This window comes from Neoarius graeffei, chromosome 22 (genome assembly GCF_027579695.1).
Source record: "Neoarius graeffei isolate fNeoGra1 chromosome 22, fNeoGra1.pri, whole genome shotgun sequence".
In the NCBI taxonomy this organism is placed as follows: Eukaryota; Metazoa; Chordata; class Actinopteri; order Siluriformes; family Ariidae; genus Neoarius; species Neoarius graeffei.
The window spans coordinates 18,680,945-18,693,458 of NC_083590.1; the positions used below are offsets into that span (position 1 = coordinate 18,680,945).

At 46.0% G+C, this 12,514-nt stretch overlaps 1 protein-coding gene across 1 annotated transcript in view; it reads right to left on the minus strand.

The window, feature by feature from the left end:
- Window positions 1-6,290: 6,290 nt before the first annotated feature.
- LOC132870718 (thrombospondin-3b-like) overlaps window positions 6,291-12,514 on the minus strand; it is a 67,999-nt gene continuing 61,775 nt past the window's right edge. The window contains exons 22-23 of the mRNA XM_060904514.1: window positions 11,506-11,645; window positions 6,291-6,733 (exon numbers count right to left, since the gene is read on the minus strand). Coding sequence (XP_060760497.1) covers window positions 6,672-6,733; window positions 11,506-11,645 — 202 coding nt within the window. The 3' untranslated portion in view covers window positions 6,291-6,671. The remainder of the gene's footprint in view (window positions 6,734-11,505; window positions 11,646-12,514) is intronic.

Sequence of the window (12,514 nt, forward strand, 5' to 3'; positions counted from 1 at the left end):
TGAGATGTTTGTGTACCCCAGCCTCTTCTGGTCCCTGCAAATGTGCTTGTTTTTTCAAAGGTGGCTGAAATTGGTTTTTAAAAAATTGTCTTAGCCCTAACACTGTCGAGAATATTCTGTTCCTTAATAAAAATCAATAAGATTTTTCAGTCCAGTCCCACAAGGCCACAAATCCCACATAATTACAAGTCCCATATAATGATCAGTCCCAGAGGCTCTTCTGTCCAGATTCACAAGCACGTTGCTTCCTACTACTCACTAAACACAACTGTGGTTGCAGTAATACCATTATTAGTATCTATTACATTGCTCAATTCCTTAATATAAGACAAAACCTTGAAATATACTATTTCAATATACTAATATATATACTAATTGGATTTAAGCTATTTAAGTTCAGAATATAGATATTTAGAATATATTTACAAATTTCTCTCTCACTGGTTGATGAACTGGTGTGTGTGCTCCAACCTCTGTAGACCAATGATCCAAGATGGCGTTGCACTAGGTTGCAGCAGCCACACCAAGTCTCAATCATGGTGCAATTTTTGTACTTTTCTTGCAGAAACTGCTTCTCTTTCAGCTGGAAATGTCAGTAGAAACAACTGGTGAACACTCCTACAATGGTCAACAGCTTCTGGACACCACACAACCAGATGAAGACATGCTGGAGAAATTACGCTGCGTCTCTATTGTAAGGACTCCATGCAGCCATGCGATGGTATCACTTAAGTTCCATGCCCACCCGGAAGTTCAGCAAAAGCGGTGTGTGAGGAAGCAGAAGCATGTCAGGAGAGCCAGAATCAATCCATCCATCCATTATTCATAACCATTTATCCTGTGCAAGCTGGAGTCTATGGGCAAGAGGCAGGGTACACCCTGGACAAATCTCCAGATCATCACAGGGCTGACACATAGAGACAAACAACCATTCACATTCACACCTACGGTCAATTTAGAGCCACCAATTAACCTAACCTGCATGTCTTTGGACTGTGAGGGAAACCGGAGCACCCGGAGGAAACCCAGGCAGACACGGGGAGAACATACAAACTCCACACAGAAAGGCCCCCATCGGCCACTGGGCTCAAACCCAGAACCTTCTTGCTGTGAGGTGACAGCGCTAACCACTACACCACCGTGCCACCGAACCGGAATCCATACTAGGCTAAAGGCTAACCAGAGCTGGTCAGCACTCCCTTCTACTCTCCAACATGTGCTCCATAGACAATAAACTGGACTGTTTAAGATCACTTCTGACCTTCCAAAAAGAGATAAGACACTGCTGTGCTCTCATCTTCACCAAAACATGGTTGCATGAGGGTATCGCTGAGTCTGCGATCCAGCTAGACAGGTTAGACACCTTCCACACCAACATAAATGCTTCCTTCTTGGGTAAGATGTGCGGTGGCTTGTGTTTACATCAATAACAGCTGGTATATGCAGCGATTGTCTTTGTGTACTGTTCAGCACACATGGAAGTTTTAGCAGTCAGATTCAGACCTTTAATATTCCCAATATATAATATAGCTATATTTATCACTACAGTCATAATAAGGTCAATTTATATAGCACCTTTCTCACACCCAAGGTCGCTTTACAATTGGAGAAAAAAAAAAGTCCACCACAAGAGGGCTTAGGATGTAATTCCAGTGGTATAGCTGTCCACAGTCCCACCAAAAGGCACGCAAAGGTATGTCCCGCACAGCTGTCGTGACGTCACCAGGCAACACTGGCCAGAACAACATGCCATGGGTCCATAAAGCAAGCACAGAAGCCCCGTCACGCAGAGCGCTGGTATGTCACAAACTGCCTGCACAGCCACCATGACGCCACCGGGCAAGCAACTTGGAACACCGCATCAAGCACAGAAGCGCCGCCGCATAGAGCACTTTCCAACCCCGATGTTAAAAGAGCAACACTCTCACTGCAGTCCATAACAAGGAGCACAGGCATCACCCATGGCGAAACAAGGCCCGAAGGGGGCCGGAGCTACACCATATCCAGCGGACAAAACATTCAAACAAAGAACAAACATCAAATCATACAATCACAAAAAGAAAAAAAAAGGGGGGGGAGATAAAAATAAAAAGCTCTGGGGAGAAGCGACAGCCAAAATGTGCAGTGTACTCTCAACTGGAAATGGAAATCTATTAAGTTATCATCATTGCTGTTTACATCCCGCCTAGTGCTAAAGCTAGCGGTGCCCTGAGAGAACACTATGGGGTAATCAGTGAGCTTCAGATAGCTCACCCTGATGGCTTCTGTGTTGCTGGGGACTTCAACAACACACTCAAGTCAGTTCTAGCCAGATTTCATCAAAACATTGACACTGCTACACAAGGGGATAACATGCTAAATCTTGCATCCACAAGCATCCATCACGCATGTAAGCCTGCACCCATCCCCCACCTCGGACATTCAGACCATATCTCGATATTTCTCACCCCTGCCTACAGACCCGTTCACAAATGAATCGGACCAGCTGCAAGAGAGGTGAGAATTTGGCCACAAGGTGCCACGTCTGCCCTACAAGACTGTTTTCACTATACAGACTGGAACATGTTCCGGTAAGCTGCCACCAATGAACATTCAGTGGACCTGGAGGAGTATACAGCCTCAGTGACTGGCTACATCACCAAGTGGATGTCACCATCTCCAAAGCTGTTATCTCCCATGCAAGCCATAAACCCTGGTTCTCTGCAGAGCTATGCACCCTGGTGAAAATCAGGGATTCTGCCTTGAAGTCCAAAAACAGAGAGGCTTACACTACAGCTAGGGCCAAACTGTCACAGGCTATCAAAGAGGGAAACTGAGCGCATGCAGAGATGATTAACAGTCACTTCATAGACACCAAGGACACACTGTGCATATGGCAGGGCATTCAAACCATCACGGACTACGAGCCAACATGTCAGGCCTGCAGCAGAGAGCCCTCCCTGCCAGATGTACTGAGGGAATATACTGATCAGCTGGCAGACGTCTTCACAGATATCTTCAACACATCCCAGAGCACAGCTGTGGTACCTACATATCTCAAAATCATCCCGGTGCCAAAGAAGTCTACCATGTCCTGTCTAAAAGATTACCAGCCTATAGCATTCATGCTCATCATCATGAAATGCTTCCAGAGGCTGGTATTGAGGCACATGAAAACACAACTGCCACAGGAATTAGACCCCCTACAGTTTGCTTACCGCTGAAACCGTACCACAGACGATGCCATTTCAACTACCCTCCACCTGACCCTCTCGCAGCTAGACAACAAGGACGGTTATGTTAGAATGCTGTTTATTGACTTCAGCATTCAACACAATCATTCCACAGAAGCTGGAACAGATGTTAGACCTGCTGGGCATGATCGCTTCTCTATTTTTGCATCAGATTAAAGAAAATAATTATTTAGTGAATAAAATATTGTAATGGCAAATTACTGCAGTATAAGAGAAATAAAACGCTTAAAACTGGTTTGGAACCTGAACATTTGGTTCCCACCTGGAACCAAAATATATCTGATTTTTCCAACATGAACTGTGATGACATCAGTGGGCATGTCGTTAGTTTGGAAAGGAAGCGGAGCACAGGCTGTATGGTGGTGTAGTGGTTAGCATGGTCATCTCACCGCAAGAAGGTTCTGGGTTTGAACCCAGTGTCCAGTGAGGGCCTTTCTGTGTGGAGTTTGCATGTTCTCCCCGTGTCTGTGTGGGTTTCCTCCGGGTGCTCCGGTTTCCCCCACAGTCCAAAGACATGCAGGTTAGGCTAATTGGTGGCTCTAAATTGACCGTACAGTAGGTGTGAAGGTGAGTGTGAATGGTTGATTGTCTCTGTGTCAGCCCTGTGATGATCTGGCGACTTGTCCAGGGTGTACCCCACCTCTCACCCATAGTCAGCTGGGATAGGCTCCAGCTTGTCTTCGACCCTGCACAGGATAAGTGGTTAGAGATAATGGATGATTTATGTCGAGATGAATCATGCCACCTCATCATTGATTACTTTCCTATTCCAGTACACCCCAGCTCGTTTTTTTATTCCTTACATATTTCACAAAATGAGCTTAGACAAGAGTTAATAGTATTTTTTTTAACTTTTATTTATAAACAGTATTGTTAATTACAGTTGAACAGTTGAATCCACAACATAGAGTATACTGTGTTAGTTACAGTGTTACATACAGTACAGGCATAACACACACACACACACACACACACACACACATAGAGGAGGAAGTAGACCTTAGCACCATAATGATAAGTAAACAGCAGATTGTAAAGTCAATTGACTCAATGCATTTCTGTTAAAAGTCTGACTAACAGTGAAATGCAGTTGCTCTACACTGCATTATACTCAACTGCTGACCTTGGCCCTACACCTTATGAAGCATTTTAAATTCAGTGATAAAACATATTTAATTAGTTCAGGAAACTAACTTGAGCATGAGGACTAGTCAAATAGAAGAAAAAAAAAAAGAAATAAAGTTTTGCCACTTCTCATCTGAGTATTATGTGAGAAGCTTTGTGTTATAAAATATAAAAGTATCATATTTTAATACAGAAATCCTGTGATTTTATTGGTTTAGCAGGAGAAGAGGGTGGGGCATGTAGGGCTGAGGGTATTTCTAGCTGGCAAATTCACAAAAGCTGAATTACTTGAAGCTAAAACTCATACAGTGGTGCTTGAAAGTTTGTGAACCCTTTAGAATTTTCTATATTTTTGCATTAATATGACCTAAAACATCAGATTTTCACACAAGTCCTAAAAGTAGATAAAGAGAACCCCGTTAAACAAATGAGACAAAAATATTATATTTGGTCATTTATTTAATGAGGAAAATGATCCAATATTACACATCTGTGGAGTGGCAAAAGTATGTGAACCTCTAGGATTAGCAGTTAATTTGAAGGTGAAATTAGAGTCAAGTGTTTTTCAATCAATGGGATGACAATCAGGTGTGAGTGGGCACCCTGTTTTATTTAAAGAACAGGGATCTATCAAAGTCTGATCTTCACAACACATGTTTGTGGAAGTGTATCATGGCACGAATAAAGGAGATTTCTGAGGATCTCAGAAAAAGCGTTGTTGATGCTCATCAGGCTGGAAAAGGTTATAAAACCATCTCTAAAGAATTTGGACTCCACCAATCCACAGTCAGACAGATTGTGTACAAATGGAGGAAATTCAAGACCATTGTTACCCTCCCCAGGAGCGGTCGACCAACAAAGATCACTCCAAGAGCAAGGTGTGTAATAGTCGGTGAGGTCACAAAGGACCCCAGGGTAACTTCTAAGTGACTGAAGGCCTCGCTCACATTGGATAATGTTAATGTTCATGAGTCCACCATCAGGAAAACACTGAACGACAATGGTGTGCATGGCAGGGTTGCAAGGAGAAAGCCACTGCTCTCCAAAAAGAACATTACTGCTCGTCTGCAGTTTGCTAAAGATCACGTGGACAAGCCAGAAGGCTATTGGAAAAATGTTCTGTGGACGGATGAGACCAAAATAGAACTTTATGGTTTAAATGAGAAGCGTTACGTTTGGAGAAAGAAAAACATTCCATTCCAGCATAAGAACCTCATCCCATCTGTGAAACATGGTGGTAGTAGTATCATGGTTTGAGCCTGTTTTACTGCATCTGGGCCAGGACAGCTTGCCATCACTGATGGAACAATGAATTCTGAATTATACCAGAGAATTCTAAAGGAAAATGTCAGGACATCTGTCCATGAACTGAATCTCAAGAGAAGGTGGGTCATGCAGCAAGACAACGACCCTAAGCACACAAGTCATTCTACCAAAGAATGGTTAAAGAAGAATAAAGTTAATCTTTTGGAATGGCCAAGTCAAAGTCCTGACCTTAATCCAATCGAAATTTTGTGGAAGGACCTGAAGCGAGCAGTTCATGTGAGGAAACCCACCAACATCCCAGAGTTGAAGCTGTTCTGTATGGAGGAATGGGCTAAAATTCCTCCAAGCCGGTGTGCAGGACTGATCAACAGTTACCGGAAACATTTAGTTGCAGTTATTGCTGCACAAGGGGGTCACACCAGATACTGAAAGCAAAGGTTCACATACTTTTGCCACTCACAGATATGTAATATTGGATCATTTTCCTCAATAAATAAATGACCAAGTATAATATTTTTGTCTCATTTGTTTAACTGGGTTCTCTTTATCTACTTTTAGGACTTGTGTGAAAATCTGATGATGTTTTAGGTCATATTTATGCAGAAATATAGAAAATTCTAAAGGGTTCACAAACTTTCAAGCACCACTGTACTTTGCTATTGAAAAGAAATATTATTTATGATAAAAATGATGGCTGTACAAGTCGTGGGTGACTGTTGTGAGCAGATACGCACCTCGAGGCTTTGGTGGTGTTCAGTGTATTTGTCGAGGTGTTTTAACGTGTTTGTAACAGAAGCTTTCACTCTGTAGCATTAATTATGTCACATCTGCATCCTAGCTGTCCTCAGTGTGAGACTCTCTGGACTAAATACTGAGTTTAATACAGACACTGAGTTAATCAGCAATCATAAGATTAAGGGGGAAATAAAACACTATCCAGACACAGAGACATGAGCTCACATACAGCACTAGCACGCACGCGCACACACTGCAGACTGTGGTATCTTGAGGTTGCATGATGCAGTGATTAAAGACATGGACGCTCATCTATGCTCCCGTCCTGAGGTTCATCTGTTTGTGATGGAGGTAAAAATCATCTGGGATCGTATCTGATGAGAACACACACACACATTCACTAATTAGCATCTCATCATCCCAGTCCATAACTTTAGATTTTATGGCAAAACCTGAACTCAAAGATTTTATTAAAATTTCAGATTTCACATCAAATCATCTTCATCAGAAATATTTAATATTACAGTTGTAGAATTTTAAGTGAAAATCTAAAGTGCAGAATTTTGGCCTGAACACTATACAAATAAATTTGCTTTCTTGCTTTGCTATAATCCTTACTCTTGTTAATCCTCAGCTAACATGTTTTCTTTCTAAAAAATATACGATTCTTATTTTTGAGACGCGTGGTCCATGAGTTCCCTATTAGCCATATTCGCCTCAGAGGTCCAGCGCAAATTTCACACACAAAAAAATAAAGAACACTGGTATGAAGTATGTGCTAAGGAAGAAAAGTAATTCAGCTTCGAGATGAAGTGATGACTGTTTTTAGCTCTGTGAAGTCCTTTCATCCAGTTTTAGAGACCATACAGTGTCAGGAACCTCAACAAATCTGTTTGGGGTGCTTTCACAGCTCTATAAAGGTGCGTAGGGGCTCTGTAGGAGGGGTAGTACCTTTGGTGTCTGGCACGCTGCTCCCTATTTGTAGGGTGGACGGGCACCACTGGTCCCCACTCATCCCCTAAATCTCTCACATGTTGGCTCCAAGCGCCACGCCCTGGTACACCGCTTCAGCTGGCGGGCTAAACCATGTGAGGGGGTGATGTCTAACATTGCATCACTGGGCGTACGAACTTCTTCAGGAAGTCACCGGCCAGGGCGGAAGTGATCCCAGATGATCTCAACGGCCAACATGTTCCCCATGCCTCCGAGGAAGGTTTTGAGCCAGAGGCTAGGACAAGGACAGTCTGATGGAAAACCTACGACCCGAGGACCTCGCTGTCACCGTCCCAGCTCGCTAGGCTATGGCAGTTGAACCACGGGTGTAAAGGGTGGGGCCAGTACCGCGCACACTGCACTTCACCATAAAACTCCACTGCGCAGGCTTGAAGGACACGTCCACGTCCGCTTGCCACCAACTCTACCAAAGTCCTGTAGCGACGGGAAAGGGGCGAAAACGGCAGGTGAAAGATGTCGCTGGCAGCCGCAGTTCCAATCCTGCATGCAGGCGGTTCAGGATATTGGTCGCCTGACGTTGACCTAGGGACGACAACATCACTCGGCACACCCTGAACGACCAAGCAGCCTTCTCTAAGGACGCACTGCTTGCTCCACACGGAGAGGGGCCTAGAAAAGGTGGCCTAACCAAAGCTCGTCTCTAATCCTCCCAGTTGGCTTGCCGCGGCCAACGGGCATCTTCCCAGCGGTCGAACAAGAACTAAAGGAAAAAGGTACGCACCCACCTGTAGGGGTGCAAACGCACTGACATTGGCATGCTGGAACATTAGAACCATGCTCGATAAAGAAGACAGAAATAGACCTGAACGTCGCTCTGCCCTGATTGCACACGAACTGTCCAGGCTGAATATAGACATTGCTGCTCTCAGCGAAGTTCGCTTCCCAGATGAAGGCAGCCTACAGGAGCAAGGCGCCGGATACACCCTCTTCTGGTCAGGGAAATCGGCAGCAGAAAGGCGCCTCTCCGGAGTCGGCTTCATGCTGAAAACTTCCATCGCTTCCAAGCTGGTAAACCTGCCCATCGGTCATTCCGACCGCATCATGTCCATGCGCCTCCCTTTGAAGAACAAGAAGTGTGCCACTCTCTTCAGTGTGTACGCCCCCACTCTTCAAGCTGAACCTGCAGAAAAGGACAAGTTCTACTCCGAGCTGCACAGCCTCCTTCAAAGCACCCCTGCAGACGACAAGGTGATAATCCTTGGCGACTTCAACGCCAGAGTGGGCCAAGACGTAGTTGCCTGGAAAGGAGTTCTTGGTAGACACGGCGTTGGTAACTGCAACGACAACGGGCGCTTGCTGCTTGAGTTCTGCATGGAGCAGCAACTTGTCATCACCAACACCATCTTCCAGCAAAAGGACAGTTTGAAGACAACCTGGATGCACCCTTGGTCCAAACACTGGCACCTCATTGACTATGTTCTAGTGCGCCAACGAGACCACCGAGATGTCCATCACACCAGAGTGATGCCCAGCGCAGAATGTCACACTGACCATCGCCTAGTGCGCTGCAAGCTCAGGCTGCACTTCAAGCCTAAACCAAGGAAAGGAGGGCCACTCAAGAAGAAATTCAAGCTCAGCAAGCTACAGTCAGCTGAAGTGAAAGCTGACCTCCAGGCAGACTTACAGTCCAAGCTTGAAAACAACTGCCCAGAAGATCCTTCACCTGAATCACTCTGGAAACACCTAAAGACAGCCATCCTGCAGACTTCCGAAGAAGTCCTGGGGTTTACCACCAAGAAGAACAAAGACTGGTTCGACGAAAACAACGAGGAAATCCAACAACTGTTAGCGAAGAAGAGATCAGCCCACCAGGCCCATCTGGCCCAGCCGTCCTGTCCAGTGAAGAAAGCTGCCTTCCGTCACATCTGCAGCGACCTCCAGCGCAAACTTCGAGTCATACAGAACGAGTGGTGGAACAACCTCGCAGAAAGAACTCAGAAATGCGCAGACGCTGGTGACTACAGAGGCTTCTACGAAGCTCTCAAGGCAGTTTATGGCCCCATCCACCACGTCCAGAGTCCTCTGCGCAGTGCGGACGGTGAGGCGCTCCTCACAGACGGAACGGCTATACTGGGCCGTTGGGCCGAGCACTTCCAGGCCCTCTTCAGCGCTGACCGAGTTGTCCAGGACCCAGCTGTCAATCGCATTCCTCAACTACCAGTTAAAGAGGAATTGGATGTACCTCCCACCATGGAGGAGCTCACTGAAGCCATAGACCAGTTAAAGAGTGGAAAGGCAGCAGGCATCGACGGCATTCCTCCAGAGATATGGAAAGATGGAGGCCCAGCGTTGCACAGCAAACTCCTCGAACTCCTTGTCTGCTGTTGGGAGCAAGGAAAATTGCCAAGTGACTTCCGAGATGCAGTCATCGTCACCTTGTACAAAAACAAGGGGGTGAAGTCAGACTGCTCCAACTACCGGGATATCACTCTGCTGTCCATCGCTGGCAAAATCCTTGCCCGAGTGCTCCTGAACAGGTTGATACCTACCATCGCAGAAGACCACCTCCCAGAATCCCAATGTGGCTTCAGAGCAAACCGGGGCACCACAGACATGGTCTTCATCCTCAGGCAGCTCCAAGAGAAATGCCGGGAGCAAAACAAGGGACTGTATGCAACGTTTGTGGACCTTACGAAAGTGTTCGACACAGTGAGCAGGAAGGGACTGTGGATGATCATGGAGCGCCTCGGCTGCCCTCCAAAGTTCCTCAGTATGATCATTCAGTTGCATGAAGACCAGTGCGGCCAAGTCAGAGTAAACAGCAACCTCTCAGAGCCCTTTCCCATCGTCAACGGTGTAAAACAGGGATGCGTCCTCGCACCGACACTGTTCAGCATTTTCTTCAGCATGATGCTAAAGCAGGCCATGGAAGACCTTGACGATGAAGACGCGGTCTACATCCGCTACCGCCTGGATGGCAGTCTGTTCAATCTAAGGAGGCTCCAAGCCCGAACAAAGACACATGAGCAGCTGATCAGAGACCTCCTCTTTGCTGACGACGCTACCCTCGTCGCTCACACTGAAAGAGCCCTGCAGCGCCTCACGTCCTGCTTTGCAGAAGCTGCCCAGCTCTTCGGACTCGAGGTCAGCTTGAAGAAGACTGAGGTCCTCCACCAGCCCACACCTCGGGTAGAGTACCACCCTCCTCACATCACCATCGGTGAGACTGAGCTGAAAACAGTACACCAGTTTACCTACCTGGGGTGTGTCATTTCATCTGATGCCAAGATCGACAAAGAAGTCGACAACAGACTGGCCAAGGCAAACAGCGCTTTTGGCAGACTGTACAACAGAGTGTGGTCAAACAAACACTTGAAAAGGGGCACCAAGATCAGAGTGTACAAAGCTGTCGTTCTCACCACCCTCTTGTATGGCTCTGAGTCGTGGGTAACCTATCGTCACCACCTGCGACTCCTCGAGCGTTTCCATCAGCGCTGTCTCCGCACCATTCTCAACATCCACTGGAGCGAGTACATCACAAACGTCGACGTCCTTACACAAGCGGAGATCACCAGCATCGAGGCTATGTTGCTGAAGTCGCAGCTACGCTGGGCAGGACACGTCTCCAGAATGGAGGATCATCGCCTGCCCAAGATAGCCCTGTATGGCGAACTCTCCACTGGTCACCGTGACAGAGGGGCACCAAAGAAATGCTACAAAGACTCCCTGAAGAAGTCACTAGGTGCCTGTCACATTGATCACAACCAGTGGTCTACCCTCGCTGCTGACCGTGACGCCTGGCGCTACACCATTCACCAGGCCGTCTCCTCCTTCGAGGAATTCCGCTGTGAGAACCTGCGGGAGAAGCGCCGCAGAAGGAAAGAACGGGAAACCTCAGCAGCGGTACCTGACATCACTTTCGATTGTAGCCGATGCGGCCGGACCTGCCTGTCCCGCATCGGACTCATCAGCCACGAGAGAGCCTGCAGTCGTCGTGGACAATGCCCTTCATAAAATCTTCGTTCGCGAAGCCAAGCCGAGAGAGAGAAAGGTGTACAAGTTTATAAACTCCCTTGTTAACTACATTAGTAGCTCCAACTTGCACTAAGCTACACTGTTGCTATCCTAAAAACAAAAATGTTCACTATATTTATGTGACTTATACAACAAAGCTTCACTATGGGGTCCTCACCGTTACATCGATAGTTCAGATTAGACCAGATAATGTTCTCCTGTGAGAAGCAGAAAACACCCAGACGTCCTCCTTTCATCGAGGTGTCAATCACCACACCGGAGTCCGCAACCAGAGCAGCGCCTTCATACAGACGCACTCTGAAAACAAACACACACAGTAAATCCCACAAACCCAACTGATCTAATAAACATGACAAGGGCATGTTATCAGTAATGTGCCTGGATCTTACAAACATGGTTTAATGAAAAACACAGCTGGTTCAGACTAACTTATCAAAACAGCTGGGTTATATAAAGACAGCTTGAATTTATTGGAGGAATAAATAAAAATCCTCCTAACTGCATGAAATTCAGGCACCTGTGTAAGACGAGTCCAAATATGAGTAACTTTCCCAATGTTACCACTGCTGTAACTTACTGCCTCTGAATATGAGGACATCTCATCTCATCTCATTATCTCTAGCCGCTTTATCCTTCTACAGGGTCACAGGCAAGCTGGAGCCTATCCCAGCTGAATACGGGCGAAAGGCGGGGTACACCCTGGACAAGTCGCCAGGTCATCACAGGGCTGACACATAGACACAGACAACCATTCACACTCACATTCACACCTACGGTCAATTTAGAGTCACCAGTTAACCTAACCTGCATGTCTTTGGACTGTGGGGGAAACCGGGGCAATATGAGGACATTTAAAAAAAAAAAAACCCTTGACAAATTTGTTGAACTTGTTTATATGACTTGTCTGTTAGACTTGTTTATTGGACTTGTTCATTTGATATGTTTGGTGGACTTGTCTCTGATTTGCTTGTTAGACTTGTTTATTTCATGTTTGTTAGACTTGTTTATTGGACTTGTTTGTTTGATTTGCTTGTTGGACTTGTTTATTCCATATGCTTTTTTGGACTTGTTTAATTGATTTGTTTGTTGGACTTGTTTATTGGACTCATTTTTCATATGTTCGTTGGACTTATTTGTTTGATTTGTTTGTTGGACTTGTTTGTTGG